Consider the following 23,213-nt stretch of genomic DNA (forward strand, 5'->3'; position numbering starts at 1 on the left):
TATTCACCCACCAATGAATTGAGAGAGAAGGGAGTTGACAACACAGATGGACACGTGTCATTCGTGGAGAGGTCGGTGTTGCAGCACATAGTTGTAATAATGTGTTTCTGCACGCACGAACACACAAAACGTGATGAGGCGCTGCATCGTCTCAGCCCTATAGCTTCATGCTTTGCAGTAGTCGAACCTTGAAAAGTCTGATGGAACTGAGTCTAGGATGTACAGTAGAGAGATTAAAAGAACAGAGGCAGCACGTTAGTAGCAAAGGCCGCAAGTTCGCACGTTGTTTGTGGTAATAATAAATTTATATTGCAAATACTCAGCAGTCCGTCCATCCATGATTGACCATATCAGGGATGGGATTGACAATTTGGCAGCACATCAACGTGGTAAAGGCACAGTTTGATGCAACAAGGGAATAAAAAGAAGAATAAAAGAATGTTATATGTTACACCCAGAATCGTAATTTGCTGGCATATGCAAACACCAGCTCACTTCCATTCACACGCAAGACCTTTTCTCATGGACGTGAACACTTTCAGTGTTGTTTGCTTCTACCAACGAAACAAACGCTGCAGGCACAATTCAAAGGCAGCGTTAGTTTGATGAAAAATGAGATAATGAAACTTGCAGTAGTGCAGGAAACATAGTTTCAGAGCACAGAAATCAAGTGTCTTCAATCCAGATTGATTTGCATATTAATTTCCAGTACAATCATGGAACTAGGATGACAGTATTAGACCATTATGTTTAAGTGAAAAAAACGTTGTTTTGTTTTCAGAAGAACGGATCACAGCTGTAAGTGCTTTGGGCACATAATGTTTTGTCATGAGTTTTCTCTCCAGGTGATTACCTTGCTTTTCTTCTTTTTCTTCTCAATGTATGCAACTATCTCCATTTGACGCTCAAGAGTCTCCTGCAAGGTCTGCAAAAACTCAAAGTCAAAGCAAGTTTTTGAACAGGCTAATTGGTTCAGAAATATGCTATAATCATTTGCTTCGTAGTGTTTCAGGTTATTGTTTTTGATACAGAAATATACGAAACCAGCATAATGATTAAAATTACTAATTACATAGTTTGTGGTTATGGTGTGGGTGTGGTAAAGTAAAACAGGGTTTTCCATCAAGGTGCAGATGATACCTTCTTTGTAGCTGCAAGCTCCTCTTCCAGTGCACTAACGCGGTTGACAGCAGCCTGCAGAATGTCCTCCTTGTCAACAGGCATTGATGCAGGTTTTGTCAGGAGTGCAATGACCTTCTCCTCAAGCTCGACGAGGCGCTTTGCGGAGACGGCATCTTCAGCTTCCTTCACAGCCTCTTCTGATAGCTTGGGTTGCTGCCGCTCTTGTATTTTTGATTTACTTTCTGAGAGGGTAGCAGGCTTACCTCCACCTATGGCAGCGCCAAGTACCTTCCCAGGCATGTTGCGGGTCACACGGACCATCGCTGCAATGCTCATCACAAGTGCTATGATGCCAGCATAGATTGGGGGCTTGGATTCATTAGAGGCATTTATAATAGCTGATAAAGAATAATGTTTAGTCAGTCTATCAGCGAAAGGAAACTTGGAGTATCACTATAATTCGTCAAAAGTTTGTTCATTCATAAACTTGAGTGGTGGTGCTAACCTTTGGTGATGGCAAGCTTCTCATCTGCTGGTGTTCCCTGGCTCTTGCAGATAGCGTCTATGGCCTTTTCAACCATTGGGACATCACAAGAATAGGGTGATCCAGGGGTCTGAAAAAGTTCACCAGAAATAAAAATTAAAAAGTGAGCATTAAGTTTGAGTTTTCAGCTAGCAATCCGTTTAAGTTTGGATGTTGATGTTCAACACTAAATTTCTAACTATAAACTTTGCACTATTAATGTCTTTGTTCATTATTGAATGATCAACAATCATGACAAGAATGACTTACAGGATGTGAAGTGGGCATAAGTTCCTCGTGAAGAGGTGACAACTGAGGATGTTCAATTCGGCTACGGGAAATTTTCTGTGACTGAGAACGCTGACCATCTCCAGCTAATTGTGTTTCCGCGTCGAATAAAGCTTGTTTCTTGATTTAAAAAACATTAAAAATAGATAGGAATAAATACAACCATTATGCAAATATGCAAGTTGTTTTCTTTGTTTTCCCGTACCTTAGGATACATGTCATCTTCACAAATCATTTTCTCCTCAACCTCAAAAGAGGACATACTGTGTGATCCACACCTCCCAGCACCACTTTGAACCATCTTCACATCAAAGTGGCATTAGGAATTGAGTTAGTGCCTTTTCCTTAAAAATTCGTGATTTATATTCAAGGTGACAAGGTTGAGGTCAAAGGACCAGATTGGACTAGTCCTCACCTTCATGATTTCGGGATCCTTCCAAGGGCCTTTATCAGCCTTCATGCAACCACCTTCACACTGGCAAGTTCCACCAAAAATTTCTGGCAACTCACTGAATAATAGAAACGTGTATATTTCAGTGGGCAAATGTGCCATAGAAGTTAGTTGACGAGTTCAGTAAAGCTAATAACTACAAATTAGAGGACTGGTTTCTTACCTAGCATCAATCACCTCAAGAAGCTTGCTCTGATACTTGTTACCCAGAACCTATAGAAATATGGAGATGATATTCTAGTTGAGTACTGGAATCATAGCTAAAGAACAAAAGTACAAAAAGATGAAAAAAAAATACATGAATCTTTGCAGTGGTCTTTGGATCAAGAAAGCTCTTCACTGTGCCCCATAGAAGCCGGAATCCCTGGCCTGCATTAATGATGAACATCCGGCACAGGGTCTAGCACCAAAAGAGAAGATAACTGGCATGGTAAGAACAATATTGTTTACAAAATTCAGATCAAATATCTGAATACAAAACACATATCAAAGGGATTACCTCTGGATAGTTGTCGCCATCAATCCTCTGAAGCATACCAATGAGGTCCCTTGCAGCTTTGCTGAATTGCTTCATCCCCTGAAAATGTGGCTTTGGTTACTCATTGTAAAATTGCAACCATTGAGTAGCGACCAATTTGTAAATACATACATACCACTCCTTGCACATCAAGAATTGTTGTGCTCTGATCAATATGGCGCTTCGCTGCGATTGAGCAAGCTGGGAACTTGACAGCAAAGTTCTTCTCGAACTCCTTGACATGGTTCTTGACAAAGCGATCCATTGTAGTGACCTGCATTAGCCTATTCACATCGATCTGTCCAAGCCGTTCAAAGTAGACAGGCCTGCCTTCCTTATCAACCCCATGGTAACCTTGAGGGTAGCATTCTGCCACCTTATCAGCTTCTTCGAATTCGAATTCCTAATATTGCATTAGAGAAAAGGAAAATGTTACAAAAGATTTATGAACTAGTAGCCTGTAAATATCGATGAGAAAGTACTAATGGAAATGAAGTTGATTTTAGCAAACTCTGGTAGTTATAGTTACCTCGAGAATGGTATCTGCACCAAACTCCTTTCTCCACTTGAGCATATCAGACCACATTTGCTTTGCCTTCTCGATATCAAACTTCCTTGCCTTCAGAAACCTTCATCATCCCAACTTTCAGCAGTGCTGCCACACATGAAAATGCAATCATACAATAGGATGGGTCATTACTATATCACACACCTTAGCATCATGTGGTAGTCATCATGCTGTGATGGTAGGAGCTCTTCAAGTACAAGAAGCTGGCGGAAGGCATCCACAGCCTGCACCTCCTCAGGTTCACGGTCATCCAATATTGAGATGGACATGACCTTGCTGCTCTTCCTCCCCCTCTTCATGGAATGCCTAAACTTCTGTGAGGCGCTCATAGCCTTCTTTTTCAGAGATGCGATCTTGGCTTTCTTTTCATCCTCTGAGTATTCCACATTGGATTTCCTCTTCTCGTCATAGTGTCCATCTAAGGCTGCAGATATCATCTCTAGATAAGTCAATTATGCGAGGTTCAATTTCAGGGACTAAAATTTGATTTGTAAGGATTAGGTTGAATTGTCCCTGATTGGGCGAAAGAAAAGTGTGTTGCCATAAGTGTAACTTTTCAAAAAAAAAAACCTACTATGCACACATTCAGACATTACAGGAACATCACAAGGTTTATTATTATTATTATTATTATGAGGACAAAGAAAGAAAGTGCTGTTGCAAGATATTATCTATCTCAGTCAACAAGAAAATGGTTATGGAGTTTAATTATATGCATACTCACCAGAGCTCAGATGGTGCTCATGAGATCCTGATAGAACTTCTGCCATTATTGGTTTGCCCTATCGGACCTGATAAAAGAAAGAAGAGGCCATATTGAGTTCCACACATTGACCAGGTTAACCGGAAAGATTAAGCTAATGGAAAAAAAAAGTGGACAATTCATTCACTTATACTTGGATAATTCTGAATAAAAACTTGTATGATGAACTCTTCAATCTCCTTTATACAATGATACGCAGCGTTTGTGCACATTCGAGAGAGAAAAGTCTAAATAAAAACTTTAAAAACATCATCGCCATTGCACCAATCAAATGGTATGTCGCCACACATGATCAATTTTCAAGAACAATGTGCTGAATATTTCAATGTGGTGATATATGCGCAAAAACAAAATGTGGTGATAAAACACCGGACATAATCTGATCGATTCACTGCCAAGTGGTAAGATTAAAAACATTAATTTTCAGGGTAACTTTTCTCTCTGTGGGCAGTTGAGACTAGATAATTCATAATTGGTACGTTTTAAGGAGATAATCGATACCTGATGATTAGCAATGATGTTACCAATACCCTACCTTAGAACGTGTGCATAGAACAGAGCACCAAGAACGACGAACACGAAAGCGGCCATGACTGATGCCAATGTACCAAGAATACGGAGGGGCGCGCAAACGCAGCTAGGGATGGAGGAGGAGGGAGGTGAGGGAAAAAGGAGGGAGGGAGCGCGCACGTACCTCCGAGAGGAGAGCCTTGAGGCGGAGAGGGGGGGCCGATGCTGGAGAGAAATGGCGGGGGGGCTAAAGAAATAGAGGCGGGGGGGTGGTGGCGCGCTCGTCGCGGGACGGACTGAACGGGGGCGAACCAAAATGGTGAGAGGCGCGCACGACGACCGCAGCTGGCAACGGGAGGATGTTAGCTAGCGTAGTAGCGATAACAACGGTTCTTCGGGCAGTTTGACTTTGGTTTGTCCGTCCGTCTCCTCGACGTCGCGCGCTGCAGCCTGAGATGGAATAATGGAAGACGGGAGGGACTCTCCCCTGTCCCCTCGCCAAGACGTCCTTAGCAGTTGGTACACGAGACGGGAGTAGTCCAACAATGGTGGATTGATCACTGGTCGGAGTTTTACCATATATTTATATAGTTTATTATATAACTTTATATAGCCTAATGCCTAAAGCGAGGCTTGAAAATGGTTGGCATTGTCGCTCAATATGTTTGGGCCGGGGGCAGATATTCAATCCAAGCATAACCGCATATGTTTATCAGTATTTATCAACATGCCTATCACTATATGGCATCGTTAGGTTGAGACTTTGCTGCACTCACCAGTATAGAAACAGTTTTTTTTATAACGTCGGTTTTTTTTTTTTACATAGATGATGACTCATACAAAGTAGACGTCACCGTATTGGTTCGAAAACATACGCTCAGTATAGACATCGGTTTGTGGGTGCTGCAAGCTCTGTTTTTGTCTCTAACAATTATGGTTCAACTCCTCTAGTGCTTACAGTTCGGTTTACTTCAACAACAGTAAACTTAAGTCGATCGCATATTTAAATCTGATTTTTACATTGACAGTTGACTTTAGTTTCTACACTAGACGTAGCGTTAATTCAACCGCAAGTGTATGATAATCTCTATACATAGCAGTTTCTACACTAGACGTAGCGTTAATTCAACCGCAAGGGCGCCTCCTGGTAAGAATTTACATTAGCAGTTTTCCTAATACACCACATGTATGATAATCTCTATAGATATCCTTCTTCCCTCTACAAACTAAAACTTATATAGACCGCGCCGCCTTTCATTATTAACGTCCTTGGAGTTCTAGAAATTGCAAATTACAAAAGAGGATTTTGATCTACATTTCTTTGAAGAAGGTTGCCCAACAAGTTTAGTAAAAGGATCTAGAATGACTAGAGCAGGACTGAATATACTATTAAAATTTCCTTCAGAGACAACACTAGGTAAGAAGATTAATACAAGAGATCGTCCAAATAACCACTACTTGTCTAGCCTAACTCCTTTTTAAGTATCTTGCATACAAATCAACAGTTAGCTTTTGAATTGAATAAGTTGAAATTATTTAAATACTCACACATATTACCTTGACATAGTGTTTATAACTTTCACCTCATGAGCGGTCGAAAATCAGAACATCTAAATATAGTATTTGTTCTCCCATCCTTTGCTTGGTACGATCTTTAGGAGGTTTTATGGATTTTGCAAATAAAAGCTTAAGTTCCTCGAATGGTACTCTCAGTCTGTCAATGGTGTATGGATCCTCATCAAGGCCATAGTGTTTAGCCTTAGGATCCTAGCTCTAAAGCTTATATGAAGTTCCTGGGTAAAGAATAAGTAAAGCATACTTGCATTCTATATATTGCTAAATCAAACACTTTCCATGGAGCAACAAGTCATACACTAAGATCAAGACGCCCAAGTGTGTGGAACATGATGGAAGATGTTATACTCCTTTTGACAATCTCTCTCTCTCTAGTCGATTTATTTGAGAATATGGCTATCTCTTCTCATCTTTCTTTTGCTTTTCTATTTTTCTTCTTTTTCTTTCTTTTATCATACTTCTTTTTCATTTTTATTTTGCATAGTTCATGTCTCTTGTTGCAAGTTCACCAGAGAGGTGAATCAAATTTTAACGTGGAGTAATTTTTATTTGCACTAATACACAGAATATCTTTAGAGCTGTCTTCTTTTTCTAACAGAAGTGGTTGTCTTACACGCCACCACTAAGTTTCACGGAAGGCACTGTAGCTATACAGCCTTTACTAGAAATTATTTTTAAGTATTAAGAAATTCGCCTCAAAAAATGAGTGATCTTCAATAGCGGTTTTATTAAGTCAACCGCTGCTGAAAATCTATTTTCAGAGACAGTTAAGACATCCATCTTTAAAAATGAGTGATCTTCAGTAGCGGTTTATTAAGTCACATGTTGCTGAAAATCGATTTTCAAAGATGGTTGATTTAATGAAACCGCATCTAAAAATCGACTTTTAGTAGCGGCCATCATTCTAGTAGTAATCAAAAAGGGCTTGCGCACAGGGCTGTTCAAAATTTCAGTTGAGTGCGTGGTTGAAGGCTATTCACATGTTCACACCAATATCCATATGGAACCCACCCACATGCATCCTTATTTCTCAACAGCCATAGTGAAAGGTCCTAATATGGCTAGAGGGGGGTGAATAGTCTATTTAAAAATCTACAAACTCACTAGAGCAAGAGGTTAGTAAATAACAAAGCGAAACTTTTTGCTCTAGCTCTAATGGGGTGTTTACAAGCCACATAACGAACAATTCTAGTTGCTTATAATTAATATACACACAAGAACTATGTCTCTACTTACACTAGAGAGCTACTTAAAGTTTCTATACAAGAAGTAAGCTACTCTATTTTGCAAGAAAGTAAGAGAGAGTGTTTGATCTTTATACCGTCGCGTAGAGGGGATGAACCAAACACAATAATATGAAGTCCAATCAATGGGAGAAATCCAATGAACAATCACAATGGAGACACACAATTTTCTCCCGAGGTTCACGTGCTTGCCGGCACGCTACGTCCCTATTGTGTCGACCAACACTTGTGTTGACGGTCCTTAAGTACCAAATATAATCATCAAATAAATAAAAAAAAGGATCCAAATGCAACCAACACATAGAATTAGGGTTTTATCTGACAGAATTCTATGAGTTTTGGTGTTTGTCTATTTCTGCAGAGGGTTATCAGGAAATAAGGAAGAAAGGCCCACATGTCGGGATTACATAGAGATATCAACGCACCACGCAATTTTCTACCATCTAGAAGACTCCAGAAGCCACGGAAAGAAAGCTGAGGCCGAAAGGGGCCAGGCCCAGGGCGCCTGCCCTCTTTCCCTGGGCGCCCGCCCTGTCCTGGACTCCGTTCGGGACTCTCTTCGCACACGATGTTCCACCGACCTAAAGGATCAAGGATAACGTAGTACCACATCGCCTACCGACCCAAAAACGCATAGAGGAGGAGGACTATATAAGGAGACCCCCTGGCCCTGGAGAAGACAAGAAGTTATCATAGAGATTGAGGGGTGCCCTCGAAGGAAAAGCTCTTCTCTAAATAATATTTCTTTTTAGGCTTAGCAACCAATGTAAGTAGAAATAGATCTTCTAGTTTCTACTAGATTGAGAGAGATAGAGTGAAGGTGTAGATCGGAGGAAGGCCGGCCTGTCGGTGTCTACTCCGAGTTGTACCTGCGGGACCAAGTCTTCTAACCCGAGGCTTGCTCCTAAGATTCTTCAGTAATTCGACTTCTAATTCTAGTAAGTTCTTGTTTTATTGTTCTTTGGTTTATGAGTTTACTTTAATCCTCTTCCGGTTGAGTATTAGAGTAATCATTGCTAGCGTAAACGTGGTGTTTAGGCTAGGGTACTCATAGATATCCCCTGACTAGCTGGACCGTGGTAGTAGCGAGGAACGTGACATTTCCGAGTTACCTTTGTATCCCATATCTCGTTAGCAGGACGGGTAGGTTTATAGGTGCGGGTCGAACATCCTTTGTGGTGTCTAGATTCCGTAAGTTTCCCCAATAGAACAGTAGATCATCCTTACCAAGGTTAGAACGAGACTACGGTTGCAGTCTTCTCTATACATCGCTCACATCGAGAAACATTCTTTGTAGCCTAAAGAGATAGTAGCAATAGATTTGGTTAGTCAGATGCACCCTTTCTCCCAATGGTAAAAATATAAATACGATACTCTGAAAAACCTCCCGGATGAAATGCTCACCGATATCCGTGCGCTTGCGGATCATTTCCTGATTGCGTTACCAAATATCAACAAGCATTTCTGGCGCCGTTGCCGGGGAGAAAGACGGTTTGCTGAGATAACTTTAAGTCTTGCTATTATCTTGTATTATACTTTTATACTTTTATTCTTTTATCTTTTTATTTTTATGGATAACTCAAATTTCATACCTATTATTAAATTCTTTGCACCTTCGGAGACCAGCCATAGACCATGGGAGTCAACAAGTCCTGCCCCTAATTATGATCTGTGCCCGGAGTTGATTGCAATAGGTCAAAACCAACCCTTTTCTATAGCCGAGGTCCTATCTTTTAATCAAGAAGATAATGCACTTTTAGCTACACCTAGGGAATCTGTTAATCTTTCTATAAATTCTGGTTTAGACCTAGCCCTACAAGACCATGTTTTTTCTCGATATTTTCACATTGGTCTTAATCATATAACCTTTGGTAGAGTCTTTCTTTCTTTATCTATTAGTAAAGGAAGGTATGTCTTCATTTGTGGACATCCTTCTTATACTAGTCTTCATAGAAAAATCCTAGAGATAGAGAAGGATTCATCTCCCAGACGAGGAAATGAAGTTTCAATAGCCGATTTCCAAACATTCCAATCCCATGATTCGGCTATCCAACCCATCCTTGAGCCTAATAATTTCTACTATGATCTTTCTCTTGAACCTCCCGATGATCCTATGAATCTCTCTAGACATCCCATGCATAAGAAGGAGGATCGAGAAGAGCAACATCAATGGCTAGAGGGCATTAAAAATCCATGTGCTATCACCATTGAATAGATAGATAAAACAATCTTGAGAGACAATCCTAGAGGAATTTTAAACATTCATGAAAAATCATCCTTGGAGTTTGAGAATGAGAGAAACAACAGTGAGCATGGAAGTTATTTCATAAATACCTCACCCAGTCCTTGCTCATATAAAACATCTCTCCAATCAATTAGTCTCTCCATCCTTATCACATTTGAGATCTCCAACCCCCTCTTCTTTTCTATTTATAAAAACTTTAAAAGGGCGGTTGTCGATGCATATGTCTATAATAAATATTGCAGATCTCGTTGAGCTGATCTTGATATAGGTCAGCGTCGGAGGGGAAACCACTTCGCCGACATAATTTGATGGTTTCCCAAGGATAAGCTTAGCGTCCTTAAACAAGCACTTATCAAATCGTAACATGAATTTGCAAGATTGCCTCGTGTATTGAGCATATTGAGATAATTGTAGAAATATTCCTTCGGGTATTCTTGCCATTAACCTTTCCAGGATTGGAGCAAGAAGATCGGATGAATGACAAGCACAAGGTATGTCCAACCAACCATCATACAACATTGAATTAAATTCATCCAAACTTGAATTTCGCAAAATTCAAGCTTGGGGGAGTACTTTACATAAAACATCCTTTGCCATGTTGCTATGTTGGTTGTCCCTACCTTTGAGAGATGCTCAATTTGTTAAGTACTAATCACACTACTTCATCTCCACTTGAGTAGATCTCTATAAATGCCATCACGCTACCTTTGTTTATCCTAGTAAGTGTTAGTTTGGAAGTACTGCACATACTTCTATTGGCTTTTAAATTAAGCATGGTGCTTAGGTTAAACATCCTTCCTTAATCTGATTAGACATGGAGTCTAGTTCGGTTGTTGAACTAAAAACTACTTGTGTAGACATTGGTATATTTTGTCGGACTAACCCCTGCAGGAAAACTTTCAATATCAACCTAGGAAGTCCTGAGATACAAACACACATTGGAGACAAAGGAATCACATAAAGTTTAACAATTTGCACAAGAAGGACATAGCTCATTCATCATCAAGAGATGATCCATGGAGGGTGCCGCAAACACGATGCACAACAGCTAAGAAAGGAAAGCTTCCACAAGGTGATACTATACCATCACTCTTCAAGTAAGGTAACATCTTAAGGTACTTGACTATCACTTTTATAAGCTTCTCCTTGGTTCTGGCGTTCACATGAATAAAGAGACAAACATGTATGATTTGTAACTCCAAATTAACTAACCCAATTAATTCAACATGTTTAGTCCTTTAATCTTTATTCTTAGTACTACCTTCGTGATTCCACACTCCTAATCATATAAGCTAAAGTATTGCACATTCAATCTTTGGAAGATATAAACAAAACATAAATATAGATAGATTATCTTTCCACTAGGTTGAGCCATCTGATCTGACAAATGTTTTAAATGCTACACTCATGATCCTATCAACTTTGTCTTGCTCACTATGCTTAAGGTTAGAGAAGAACAAACACACTTTTGGTTCTGTTGGTGTTTTTCACCATCAGGGCCCATGCACTTGATCTCTGCCTTGTCTCTATGAGCAGGAACATTTCGAGCATAATATGAAAGAGTTTTATAACTCCCAGACTCCACCAAGAGAAGAACCGGGATCTACGAGCACAAACACACTAGAGATACTGGACACTCAGGCAATCACTGCCCTGAGATGCTTGAGGACGTGAACTCCGTCCTCAACAAAATCAAGGTTGGAATCAACAGAGGCCTAATTACTCAGAGAGGTGATCCAGGACGCCACGTCATCCCAATCTCCACCGGCATGGTGGACTTCCCAGAAGCACTCTGCGACTTTGGCTCCAGCATCAACATTATGCCCAGGCTTGCAGATCGGACACTCAGTTTCCCAAAGGAAATATTGAAGAACCTCTACGTCCGAGTTAGTACCTTGTACGCTCTAGCAGACGTCGTGGGGATAGAGACTGGTACTGAGGAGAGGGCACCCATCATCTTAGGGAGGCCATTCCTAAACACAAGAGCTGTCATCTACATTAATACTACCAAGATCAGTTTCTACATCAAGGGGAAGAAGGAGACTTTCTTTCAAGAACAAGACTACACAAATTTCAGAGCAATCCCGACATGAACCAAGGAAGAGGACCAACAGGAGGAACAGGAACAAGCAAATATGGACCGAGTCAGCTAAGATGGTCACTGCAAGTCAAAGAGGTCAAGATCGTCGACTCAAGTCGCCTTTCCTGATCAAGAAGGACGACCCTGGTGTTCCAAGCATCAAGTGCAAAATCAATGGGTACTCTTTTCAGAAGGCACTCTACGACACCGGATCTAACGACAACATAATGGCCGCAGTCACTTATCAGCTCCTGCATGGAACTATGCCCCTACAACCAATATATATTCAACTCCAGATGATTTTCAGGTCATTGACAAGGGAGAAGACGAGTACGATCCACCTATCATTCTTAGAAGACCGTTCCTCAACACTATCAAAGCCATAATCTACATTGGAACCGGAGAAGTCCACATGCACTTCCCCTCTGAGAAGGTACGCCGCTATTTTACTGACCCTAACTATTTAGTTGAAGACTCTAAGTAGGTCAAGACAAGAAGAAGACGACGTAACCGCAAACAGAGGAGGCAAGTCATCAAGAGAGGCAAGTCATCAAGAACGGATGGGTAGACTACAAAGGAGAAGTGATAAGGACTGAAGACATACAGCTTGAACAGAACTGTCCTGAGGAGACCGTAGCACCGAGTCAGGTGTGGAGAGAGAAGATAGTTATACACGAAGAAGAGGCGCCGCCAGAAGTACCGACTACACCATCCAGCGAATCCCAGGACAACTGAGAAAACAGAGAGTCCCGTTCGGAGGACTTAAAAACACCGAACGCATTGCCAAGAGGTAAACTTGGTAGTTATCCTTTCTCTTTCAATTATTTTACTTAGTTAATCATATTCATACTATCTTAAAAAGAAAATAAAAATATGAAAAACAGTAAGCCCCATGTGAGTATACAAGTGACATAAAACCCATAAGTACATTCACTGTGGTGGCATAAGAATAAAATAATATTTCTTTTCTACTTTATAAAATGAAAATATAAAAATAGGGAGTAATAATTATTAAGGAGTCTCAACATGATAAAGGCTAGATATTTATGCTAACACTTAATCAGTTCCACAAGCTTTGTTGTCTATTTGAGCTCCACGGGATTTAAGAATCAAGAAGACTAGCAGACGGAGGACATTTTAATCGCTGTCAGAATGCTGCTGACTTTCAAATACACCTCTGCCACCTGCTAACTACATCAGAAGAAATTACGTCAAAATCCAGCTTGGGAGAGAGCACCCCATTTATCCAGCTAAGTGTTTCTACTCGCGTTTATACTTTACTCAAATAATAAAAGATGCATAATCATAAAAACCCAAATAAAGATTTTGTGCTTTTATATATATCTTTGCTTAGTTTGCTAAATAAATAAAGTTTGCTATGAACCTTCATGATAAACTCTCACATGGAAATGATGAATAGTTGCTCTGCCATGACTAGTTCTTAAAATTGAAATCTCTCTCAAGTTTAGGCATGACTGTTATGAAGTAATATTTGCTCTAAACCTAAACTTGTGGGAAGAGTACTTGATCTAAAGTCTAAGTTGTTAACGGATATGATATGGGAAGGTTGAGCTGCTGTTTATCTGTTCCTAGAGATGCTAGAATTCTGGAGAATTTTATCTTTAAAAAATCTTTAAAATATCACATGATGAGTTCCTGTATGATGAGAGTTTAAAATCCTACCACAGCCATATATACATGCTTATTAGACTTTGAGCCAAACATTTACTTTTTAGTGCTTATGAGCATTGAGTGTGGTCAAGCTGTGTAGACCCTTAGGAGCTTGTCATGTGGTTAAAATCAAGATTCACTTGCATGTTCACTCGTATATGCTGCTTCTACTCCGGAAGTACGCATCCACATACATCCACTCATTTCCATCTCCAGATTCACCCAAAATTATTCTACTCCTAATCCGGGAGAGAATAGCCAAAAACATTTTCCTATCCCTGTTATTCCCTGTGAAATAAATGCTCCAGATATTTTGGTTACTACCACTTGCTACATTATTTTAGGAGATGAGTGCTCTAAAAAAAGAGAGAAAAAAATATATAATACGAGGAAATAAAAAGGGGCAAGTGCCCGGAACCTCGAAGAAAAGAAAAAGTGAGACGAGAGGTAAAAATGGACAACTGTCCGACAGTAGAATTAGGGGTACAAGATACCCACCTGTGAGGAAAGAAAAAGAAAATATAGAGCATCTCATTCTCCTCAAAAAGCTTCAGAGTGCAAGAAAGGTATGTATCCTCTTAAAAGAGAAAAAAAATAGAATTAGACTTTCACCATTGTTATCACCATCATCACCATACACCATTCATTCGCCACACATGCACATCTTGATTTGACTTATTGACTTGTTTCTCTGGATCCATGGTTTGACTATGCAATAAATGTCTTGTAAGTATGTATTAGCTGTCTCCCACCTATGAGCTCCAGATATCAAAACCTTATTAGAGTAGGGTGAGTGAGAAGGCAATACCACTATGCCTTATACCAAAAATACCACATACTTTGAGAGAAGGCATATATCATTACTGTCTTGGCAAGGATCCAGAAATACCACAAAAGAGAGATTTGAGAGAGTCATACAAGGAACCTCTGAGTTTTATTTGAAAATCTGCAAAAACTCCAGAGCTATAGCTGATCAAGAATAAGAGACATGAAGCTGGACTTGACCGTTCTATCTTTTAACTGCTCAAGACACAAGTGACGGTTACAAGCCCCATGGTGAAAGGTAAAATGAGTAAGTTTTAAGTCTTAACAGTTTATTCTAACTCAGAGATGAGATCTTGCTTGAATGCGTGTGTACTTTTAAGAAATGAAACCACTGCAGAAACTCTTGAGTTCATCCTTGCTCAGGGACGAGCAAGAGGTAAGCTTGGAGGAGTTGTTGACGGTCCTTAAATACCAAATATAATCATCAAATAAATAAAGAAAAGGATCCAAATGCAACCAACACCTAGAATTAGGGTTTTATCTGACAGAATTCCACAAGTTTTGGTGTTCGTCTATTTCTGTAGGGGGTTACCAGGAAATAAGGAAGAAAGGCCCACATGTTGGGATTACATAGAGATATCAACGCACCGCGCAATTTTCTACCATCTAGAAGACTCCAGAAGCCACGGAAAGAAAGCTGAGGCCGAAAGGGGCCAGGCCCAGGGCGCCCGCCCTCTTTCCCTAGGCGCCCGCCCTGTCCTGGACTCCGTTCGGGACTCTCTTCGCACACGATGTTCCACCGACCTAAAGGATCAAGGATAACGTAGTACCACATCGCCTACCGACCCAAAAACGCATAGAGGAGGAGGACTATATAAGGAGACCCTCCTGGCCCCTGGAGAAGACAAGAAGTTATCATAGAGATTGAGGGGTGCCCTCAAAGAAAAACCTCTTCTCTAAATAATATTTCTTTTTAGGCTTAGCAACCAATGTAAGTAGAAATAGATCTTCTAGTTTCTACTAGATTGAGAGAGATAGAGTGAAGGTGTAGATCGGAGGAAGGTCGGCCTATCGGTGTCTACTCCGAGTTGTACCTGCGGGATCAAGTCTTCTAACCCGAGGCTTGCTCCTAAGATTCTTCAGTAATTCGACTTCTAATTCTAGTAAGTTCTTGTTTTATTGTTCTTTGGTTTATGAGTTTACTTTAATCCTCTTCCGGTTGAGTATTAGAGTAATCATTGCTAGCGTAAACGTGGTGTTTAGGCTAGGGTACTCATAGATATCCCCTGACTAGCTGGACCGTGGTAGTAGCGAGGAACGTGACATTTTCGAGTTACCTTTGTATCCCATATCTCGTTAGCAGGACGGGTAGGTTTATAGGTGCGGGTCGAACATCCTTTGTGGTGTCTAGATTCCGTAAGTTTCCCCAATAGAACAGTAGATCATCCTTACCAAGGTTAGAACGAGACTACGGTTGCAGTCTTCTCTATACATCGCTCACATCGAGAAACATTCTTTGTAGCCTAAAGGGATAGTAGCAATAGATTTGGTTAGTCACATGCACCCTTTCTCCCAGTGGTAAAAATATAAATACGATACTCTGGAAAACCTCCTGGGTGAAATGCTCACCGATATCCGTGCGCTTGCGGATCATTTCCTGATTGTGTTACCAAATATCAACAACTTGGTGGTACGGCAGCTAAGAGGTGTAGCACGAACCTCGTCCTCACTAGGACACCGCAAGAACCTACCCACAAGTGAGGTAGCTCAATAACACGCACAATCCACTAGAGTTTCCTTTGGCTCTCCGCCGGGGTAGGCACAAACCCCTCACAATCACCGGGAGATGGCCACGAACAATCACCAACTCGTGCCAATGCTCCTCCGCTGCTCCAAGCCGTCTAGGTGGCGGCAACAACCAAGAGTAACAAGAAAACCGCAGCCAAATCGATCCCCAAGTGCCACTAGATGCAATCACTCAAGCAAATGCACTTGGAATCACTCACAATCTCACAAAGATGTTTAATCTATGAAGGAGATGAGTGGGATGTGTTTGCTTAGGCTCACAAGGATGTCTAGTAGTCAAGAATGCCAAGAATGAGCCCTAATCCAGCCAACAACTATTTATAAGCCTCTCAAGCAAATAGAGCCATTGGCTCTTTCACTGGGCAACAGTCGAGGCCACCGGACGCTCAAACAGGAGGCACCGGACGCTCAACCCCTGTGTCCGGTGCTTCAGAAACAGCCACATGTCACCCTTTTCACTTTCGCGCGTTGATCTCTAATGGTCACCTGCAGAGCACCGGACGCGTCCTTACTCACCGGACCCATGGGCAGAGAGGTCTATAGAGACGTTCGATCACCGGATGCTGAGCACCGGACTCGTCCGGTGCTCACCGGTCTCATACGCAGGGAGATTCTTAAACGGTTCTCACACCGGACTCGTACCACCGGACGCACCCTGAGCGTCTGGTGCTCTCAGTCAGAGACGCCCACTGAGGTCATGCCACACCGGACACACAAACAGGGTCAAGCCCACGTCCGGTGCCTGGCGTCTGGTGCCTAACCCTAGCTGAGCCAGGCACTGATAGCACACCAGACGCACAGACATAGCATCCGGTGCCTCCGCAACTAGCGTCCGGTGAGTGTTTCTGAGCGAGAAACACTCCCGCGACTTCTCCAAATTTCCCATCGGTGCAATAGAAAATATGCTCTTCATTTTCTCAAAAAGCGCCGAATCCCGCCTCGCAAGCTCGGCGGAAGGGAGAGAAGAACCCAAACCCTCTCTACCCTTTAGACTCCACCTCCTTCTCAAAGTGTGCCAACACCACCAAGTGTGTGCCAACAAGTGCACGTGTGTTAGCATTTTCACAATCATTTTCTTCGAAGGAGTTAAGTTAACTCACTAGGTTCTAAATGCATGCACATGAACAATGACACCTAGTGGCACTCGATAACCTCTTAGCCAAAGAATTCCCCTCTTTATAGTACGGCTATCTATCCTAAATATGATCACACCCTCTATGGTGTCTTGATCACCAAAACCAAAAACCCTAACCAATACCTTTGCCTTGATCTCCATAGGGTTTTGTTTTTCTCTTTCTTCTTTTCCAAGTTGAGCACTTGATCATCTTGTGGTCATCACCATGATCATCACTTGCTCCATCACTTGGCATGTACCAACCTCATTAAGTCTACACATACTTAGGATAGAGGTTAGTACTAGGGTTTCATCAATTATCCAAAACCAAACTAGGGCTTTCACATAGCACTTATCTTCATGTGTTCTATCTCTTTGACTCTCTCAACTCTTCAACTTCTTCCTTGTTTCTCTCTTAAACAATAATGGCAAAGGAGCGGTACAAGCGAGCAGCACGGTGAGGCTAGCGTGGAACCAGCAATGGCGATGGCGAGCTGGCCAACCTCAAGCTCCAAAGTAGCATGGTCCTAGTTCACAGCCAAGGCATGGTTGCGACTGTGTGGTAGCAGTGACAACATTGGTGATGGGGAGTTGGCCAGCCTTGAGCTTGACAGTTGAAAGCCCAAGTTTGGTTTTGGTAATTAATGACACCAAGTTGCTAATGCCTTGTGTTTAAGTGATTTGAGTTAGGCATAGCAACACATGTGATGAAGGTGCATGGTGGCATGGAGAGGTGGCCACATGACTACAAAGAGATGAAGCTTGATGTGGAGATCATGATGATAGACGAGGAGCAAAGTTATCAAGGCAAAGGTATAAACATAGGGTTTTACTTTTGCCGGTCTAAGATGAGTAGAGAAGTGATTGACCGGGTTTAGGATAGATAGCCGACTATCAAGAGGGGAAATCACGGTCATCTCTCGAATCAAGTGCTACTAGGTCTACATCTTGAGCATATGCATTAGGATCTAGTAAAGTGCTAACTTAACTCCTTTGGAAAAATGTTTGTGAAAAGCTAACACACATGCACTTTGGTGGTGGACACTTGTTGGTGTTAGCACTTTTGCAAAGGAGGTGGAGTTCCTAGGGTTGAGAGGGGTTTGGGTTCCTCTCTCCCTCTCGCCGCCCTAAACCCTAAACCCTAATCCCGCCGAGCTTGCTTTTGAGAAAAATAATGTTTTCTCGCTGAGAAACACTCACCGGACGCTGAGTGCAGAGGCACCGGACGCTGGCCTCAGAGTCCGGTGTGCTTGACCCTGCTAGGGTTGAGCACCAGACGCTCCCTGAGTGCGTCCGGTGGTTAGCGTCCGGTGTGCGGGCGTTTTGCGACCCTCTCTGCGCATGGGTCCGGTGAGCACCGGACGCTACCGGTGTTTAGCATCCGGTGACCCGCAGGATTGCGGAACTCTCTACGCATGAGTCCGGTGTGCACCGGACGCGTCCGGTGTGGACCTGCAGAGCGTCCGGTGATCCGCAGGTGACCGTTAGGATCTGACACGCGAGATTCAGGACGGACACGTGGCCAACTCCAGTGCACCGGACGCAGGGAGTCGAGCGTCCGGTGCTCACTTGGTAGCGTCCGGTGCCCCCGATTCCAGCCCAGTGAAAACAGCCAACGGCTAGTTTCTCTGAGGGGCTTATAAATAGTTGGTGGTCGGCTTTGGGAGGTTCTCCCTTGCACATTTTGATTACTTGAGACATATATTGAGCTAGAGAACACTCCCTCCACTCATCTCCTTGCTTGATTGCTAATCCTAGTGAGATTGAGTGAGATTCAAGTACATTGCTTTGAGAGTTGCATTTAGTGGCACTTGATTCTTGAGTTTGCTGCGGATTTCTTGTTACTCTTGGGTGTTTCCTGACGCCCTAGACGGCTTGGAGCAGTGGTGGTGTTGAGCTCGTGATTGGAGATTGTTTTGAGCCTCACCAAGTGATTTGTGAGGGGTTCTTAAGCCTTCCCCGTGGGAGATCGCAATTGGCTACTCTAGTGGATTGCTCGTGGCTTGGAGGATCCCTATCTTATGAGTGGATGTGCGGCACCCACTGAGGGTTTGGCTTTGGATTGCCAATTAGCTCGCGATCCATCAAGTGGGTGTATCGCCACAACGAGGAGTAGCTTGCCGGGAAGCAACTGAACCTCGCTAAAAAATATTGTGTCATCTCTTGCCGAGGATATTCTATTGTGATTGTGATTGTGATTGTGAGTGATTGGTTGGATATATCTCTACTCTACAACGTTGGTATAACCATCACTCTCCACTCCCTTACTTACTTGTATATCTTGCTAGTTGTGTAGCTTGTTTAGTATAGTCTTCTTGTTTAGGAGTGTAACTAGCCTTCTCTTGTTGTTGTGCTTTAGTGTTTAGCCTTGTTCTAGTTTCTATAGGTGGCTTGCATAGCTTAGTTGAGCTAGTGCTAGAATTGCTTCGCCATTTGTTTTACTAACTCACTTGCTTAGTGAAGTTTGTAGAAATTTTAAATAGGCTATTCACCCCCCTCTAGCCATTTGGACCTTTCAACAGTAGCATCGACGCGCTAGTCTGTTGGCTGGCTGTGAGTTGTGCAGTAGCACCTACGACTGCAAGCACCCGTAAGCTAGCCTGCTGGATGACCGTGAGTGGTGTAGTAGCACTACGTGCGAGCACCAACGAGTTCTGCACTATGGTGGCTCGGTGCCGGTATGCAAGCCGTCGTGGCAGTGTAGCCACCGGCGAGCCTTTTTTAGTGGCCGAAGAATAATTTCAAGGCTGGTTGTCATAGCACAACCATTTCTAAAAAGGCATTTTCAGGGGCAGATTTTTCTAATAGAACCGTTGTAAGTGCATCTAGCCCTTCAGTGGGTTTTGGCAAATTGAATGACAATACAATTAAAGGTCTAACAAGTTTGCTATGTGTATCAAAGGTTCAACAAGAAAGCAAACTTGATGATATTTCACATAATGTTCAAATGAAGGCCAAAGTTGTGTTTTGTTATAAACTAAAGCTTGATTGATACCAACACTCATATCAAGGAGATATTCAAGCAAGGATCACAACATTCAAGAAATGGTTCTTTAATGGATGCTTAATATGATGTGACTTGAGTATGACTCGATAAGGTGTAGATAGCAAGGAAAGGGCTTCGAGGGACTAAGCGAAGGTGAAGGGCAAGTAATGGCTTGTAGACTGAGGTACCATGGCTAAGGCGAAGAAGAGAGTACTAGCATTGAGTCGAGATACTAATCAAGCTATGAGGAGTCATATTGTGTTGAGGATCAAATCATTAGTGAAAGTGACTTGAAGTCATGGATTGAACTCACATGTGTTGAAATGATTCAAGTCACATGCTCAAGCTATATTTGCTCCAAGAGAGAAGACAAAGTGGATTGCATCCCTTATGAAGTGATATTGAGAAGAAGTGGTATATGAAGGCATTAAAGACTCAAGTGCTTGAAATGGTTATATACCTTTGACCTTGAGTTTAGGATTTGCCCCACTATAAAGAGGGATGCAAATTTAGTTGGTTTGAGGAAGATAAAAGTGCTCTTGTTGACCTAGTTTTTGGCTGAGCGACGAGCATCGGAAGTTCCGGTCTCAGACAGAAAGTTCTAGTTGCACTTCCGGTCCTAGATAGGAAGTTTCGGTTGCACTTTCGGTCTTCATCAGGAAGTTCCGGTTGTACTTTTGGTCTTCATCAGGAAGTTCCTGTTGCACTTTCGGTCTTCATCAGGAAGTTCTGGTTGCACTTTGCGCCAATCGTTCGCATTTCAGAGAACTATTCCGGTCTTCATCAAGAATTTCTGGTCCTAGACCAGAAGTTTCAGTCCCAGACCGAAAGATCTGGTTAGTGAAGTTTGCACGAGCGTGCGCGTTGCAGAAAACTATTCTGGGCTCAGTCCGAAAGTTCTGGTGGGCCCGAGTTACCCCCAACGGTCAGATCTTGATGGACCGGAACTTCCGGTCCCTGGCACCGGAACTTCCGATGACACCCTATAAATAGCTCTTCCCTCATTTCTAACCTGGCTCACTCATTCACTTACGCCACAGACCTCAGAAGAGCATCTCTCTTGCTCCAAAAGCTCCTCTCATCTATCCCCTTTGCTCCTAGCTTCAAATCTTGCAAGGGATTGAGTGAGAGAAGGATTCTTGGTGAGAGAAACATCAAAGCAAAGCTTGAGCACTTGATTTCTTCGTCAAGCTAGTTGGATTTGTGTTTGTTACTCTTGGAGCAAGGCTCCTAGCTAGCTAGGTGTTGCCCATGGAGCTTTCAACTTGTGTGGTAACCCCGGGAGGTTTGTAATCACTCAAATCATCTAGTGAAATCTCCCATCATCTCAAGAGGTTGCTCTCTTGACTTGAGAACGAGGATAGGGTTGAAAGAGACCCGAAAAGCCTGTGTGGCTTCCTCAACAACGTGGACATAGGCAAGCCTTGGTGGCAAGCTGAACCACGGGATAAACACCTTATCTCTTGTGTTATTGCTATTTTTGTTGCTCTCTACTTGTTTATTTGTGATTCTAGTGTTTGGTCCCAATCTACAACTTGATGTGGTGCCAAGCCTTGAAGAGCTCAACTTCATCATAAATAACCTCTAGGAGGGTGTGGTAACACTTAGATCTGAATTTGTATCTCGTTTAGGGCACTAGAAGTTCAGTTGGTCTGCACCGGAAGTTCTGGTATCCTTGACCGGAACTTCCGATCCAGACCACCGGAACTTCTGATCTGGTATTTAACTTCTGCAAATTCGAGTTTGTGAGTTTCAGGTTTTGTAAAAAGGCCTATTCACCCCCCCCCCCCTGCTAGGCGACATCAAAGTCCTTACAAGTTACAACCGCCCCTGAAAATATATTTTTAGGGGGGCAGTTAGAAGTCTGTTGTTGTAGATGCCCAAATCTCCCATGATAGTGGCACTATAGTGGTTGTGTTGACCACCTCTGAAAATCCATTTTAGCCGCCACTAAAGAAAATTCGTGTAGTAGTGTTGGTGCCAAGAGAAAATTATACACTTTGAACAAATCATGCAATTTATGTGGAAAATCAATTTATACAAGACAAGACTGTATACTAGAAAGATCTTGCCTTTCTACTTACTCCTCTCATTCCAAATTATAACTTATTCTAGATTTCTTAAATAAAGAGAAACTTATATCCATACTTCAAACTTAGCTAGCTATGTTATCCCAGTTCCTAACTCCTAAAATATCTACTTTTGATCCCCTGGACTTGGCTGGCTATGCCAATACCAGTTTCCTAACTCCTAAAATGCCTACTTTCAAAATGTCTTGTTTTGGTGTCCAACTTTCAAAATATCTATTGGACTTGGTCCTTGAACTTGGTTGGCTATGCCATCCTGGTCGTCCAACTTTCAAAATGTATATTTTCGGTCATTGAACTTAGTTTTGGGTTTCATGGGTCTAAAGTTGGTGTAACTCGTAGCTTGACGTGTCATGTTAATTGTGTTTGACCACACGTGAGCCTCACCTAGAATCCTACCTGACAGTTTTTAGTATGAGCCTCACCTAGATTGCTGGCTGGCCATCGGCGCATAGCCACTCAATTTCCTCTAGGAGAACAGAGACAAAATTCCTAAAACCAAAGTGAGCACATAAACTCATCATTTGTTGTCATGACTACTCTCATGGGATCATTGAACACAAAATATAATTGAGTTAGTTTAAGTTTAATCATAATAATTAAAAAAATATATCTAAGAGCTACGATATTATATACTTTTGCTTTCAGAAACAAGTGATATTCGATACATTTGCTTCCGGAAACAAAAGGCAAAACCCTGGTCCTTCAATTTTTAAAATGACTATTTTTGTCCTTTAAACTTGGTTGGTCATGCATCCCGGTCATCCAACTTCTAAAATGTCTACTTTTGCTGAAAATATTGTTCGTTAATTTATTATGAGAAAAAAACACTGTTAGCTGATAAAAAAATACAATTTATAAGACAAGCGAACAGACTCTAAAATAACCAAAATGACAA

At 42.0% G+C, this 23,213-nt stretch overlaps 1 protein-coding gene across 2 annotated transcripts; it reads right to left on the reverse strand.

Moving 5' to 3' along the window:
* LOC8059595 (phosphatidylinositol/phosphatidylcholine transfer protein SFH3) lies at nt 287-5,007 on the reverse strand. Of its 2 annotated transcripts, XM_002453855.2 has the most exons (15): nt 4,927-5,007; nt 4,194-4,260; nt 3,614-3,893; nt 3,431-3,530; nt 3,038-3,304; nt 2,884-2,961; nt 2,683-2,784; nt 2,548-2,597; nt 2,349-2,442; nt 2,139-2,234; nt 1,916-2,053; nt 1,628-1,736; nt 1,141-1,520; nt 854-925; nt 287-572 (listed from the first exon to the last, which is right to left on the reverse strand). In XM_002453855.2, exons 2-15 carry the CDS (start codon nt 4,237-4,239, stop codon nt 555-557), a joined length of 1,830 nt encoding a protein of 609 aa, XP_002453900.1. In that variant the 5' UTR covers nt 4,240-4,260; nt 4,927-5,007; the 3' UTR covers nt 287-554. The 2 variants fall into 2 exon arrangements, with proteins under 2 accessions (XP_002453900.1, XP_021314166.1); XM_021458491.1 differs by lacking the exon at nt 287-572 and having other exon boundaries at nt 674-925.

This window comes from Sorghum bicolor, chromosome 4, assembly GCF_000003195.3.
Source record: "Sorghum bicolor cultivar BTx623 chromosome 4, Sorghum_bicolor_NCBIv3, whole genome shotgun sequence".
Taxonomy (NCBI): domain Eukaryota; kingdom Viridiplantae; phylum Streptophyta; class Magnoliopsida; order Poales; family Poaceae; genus Sorghum; species Sorghum bicolor.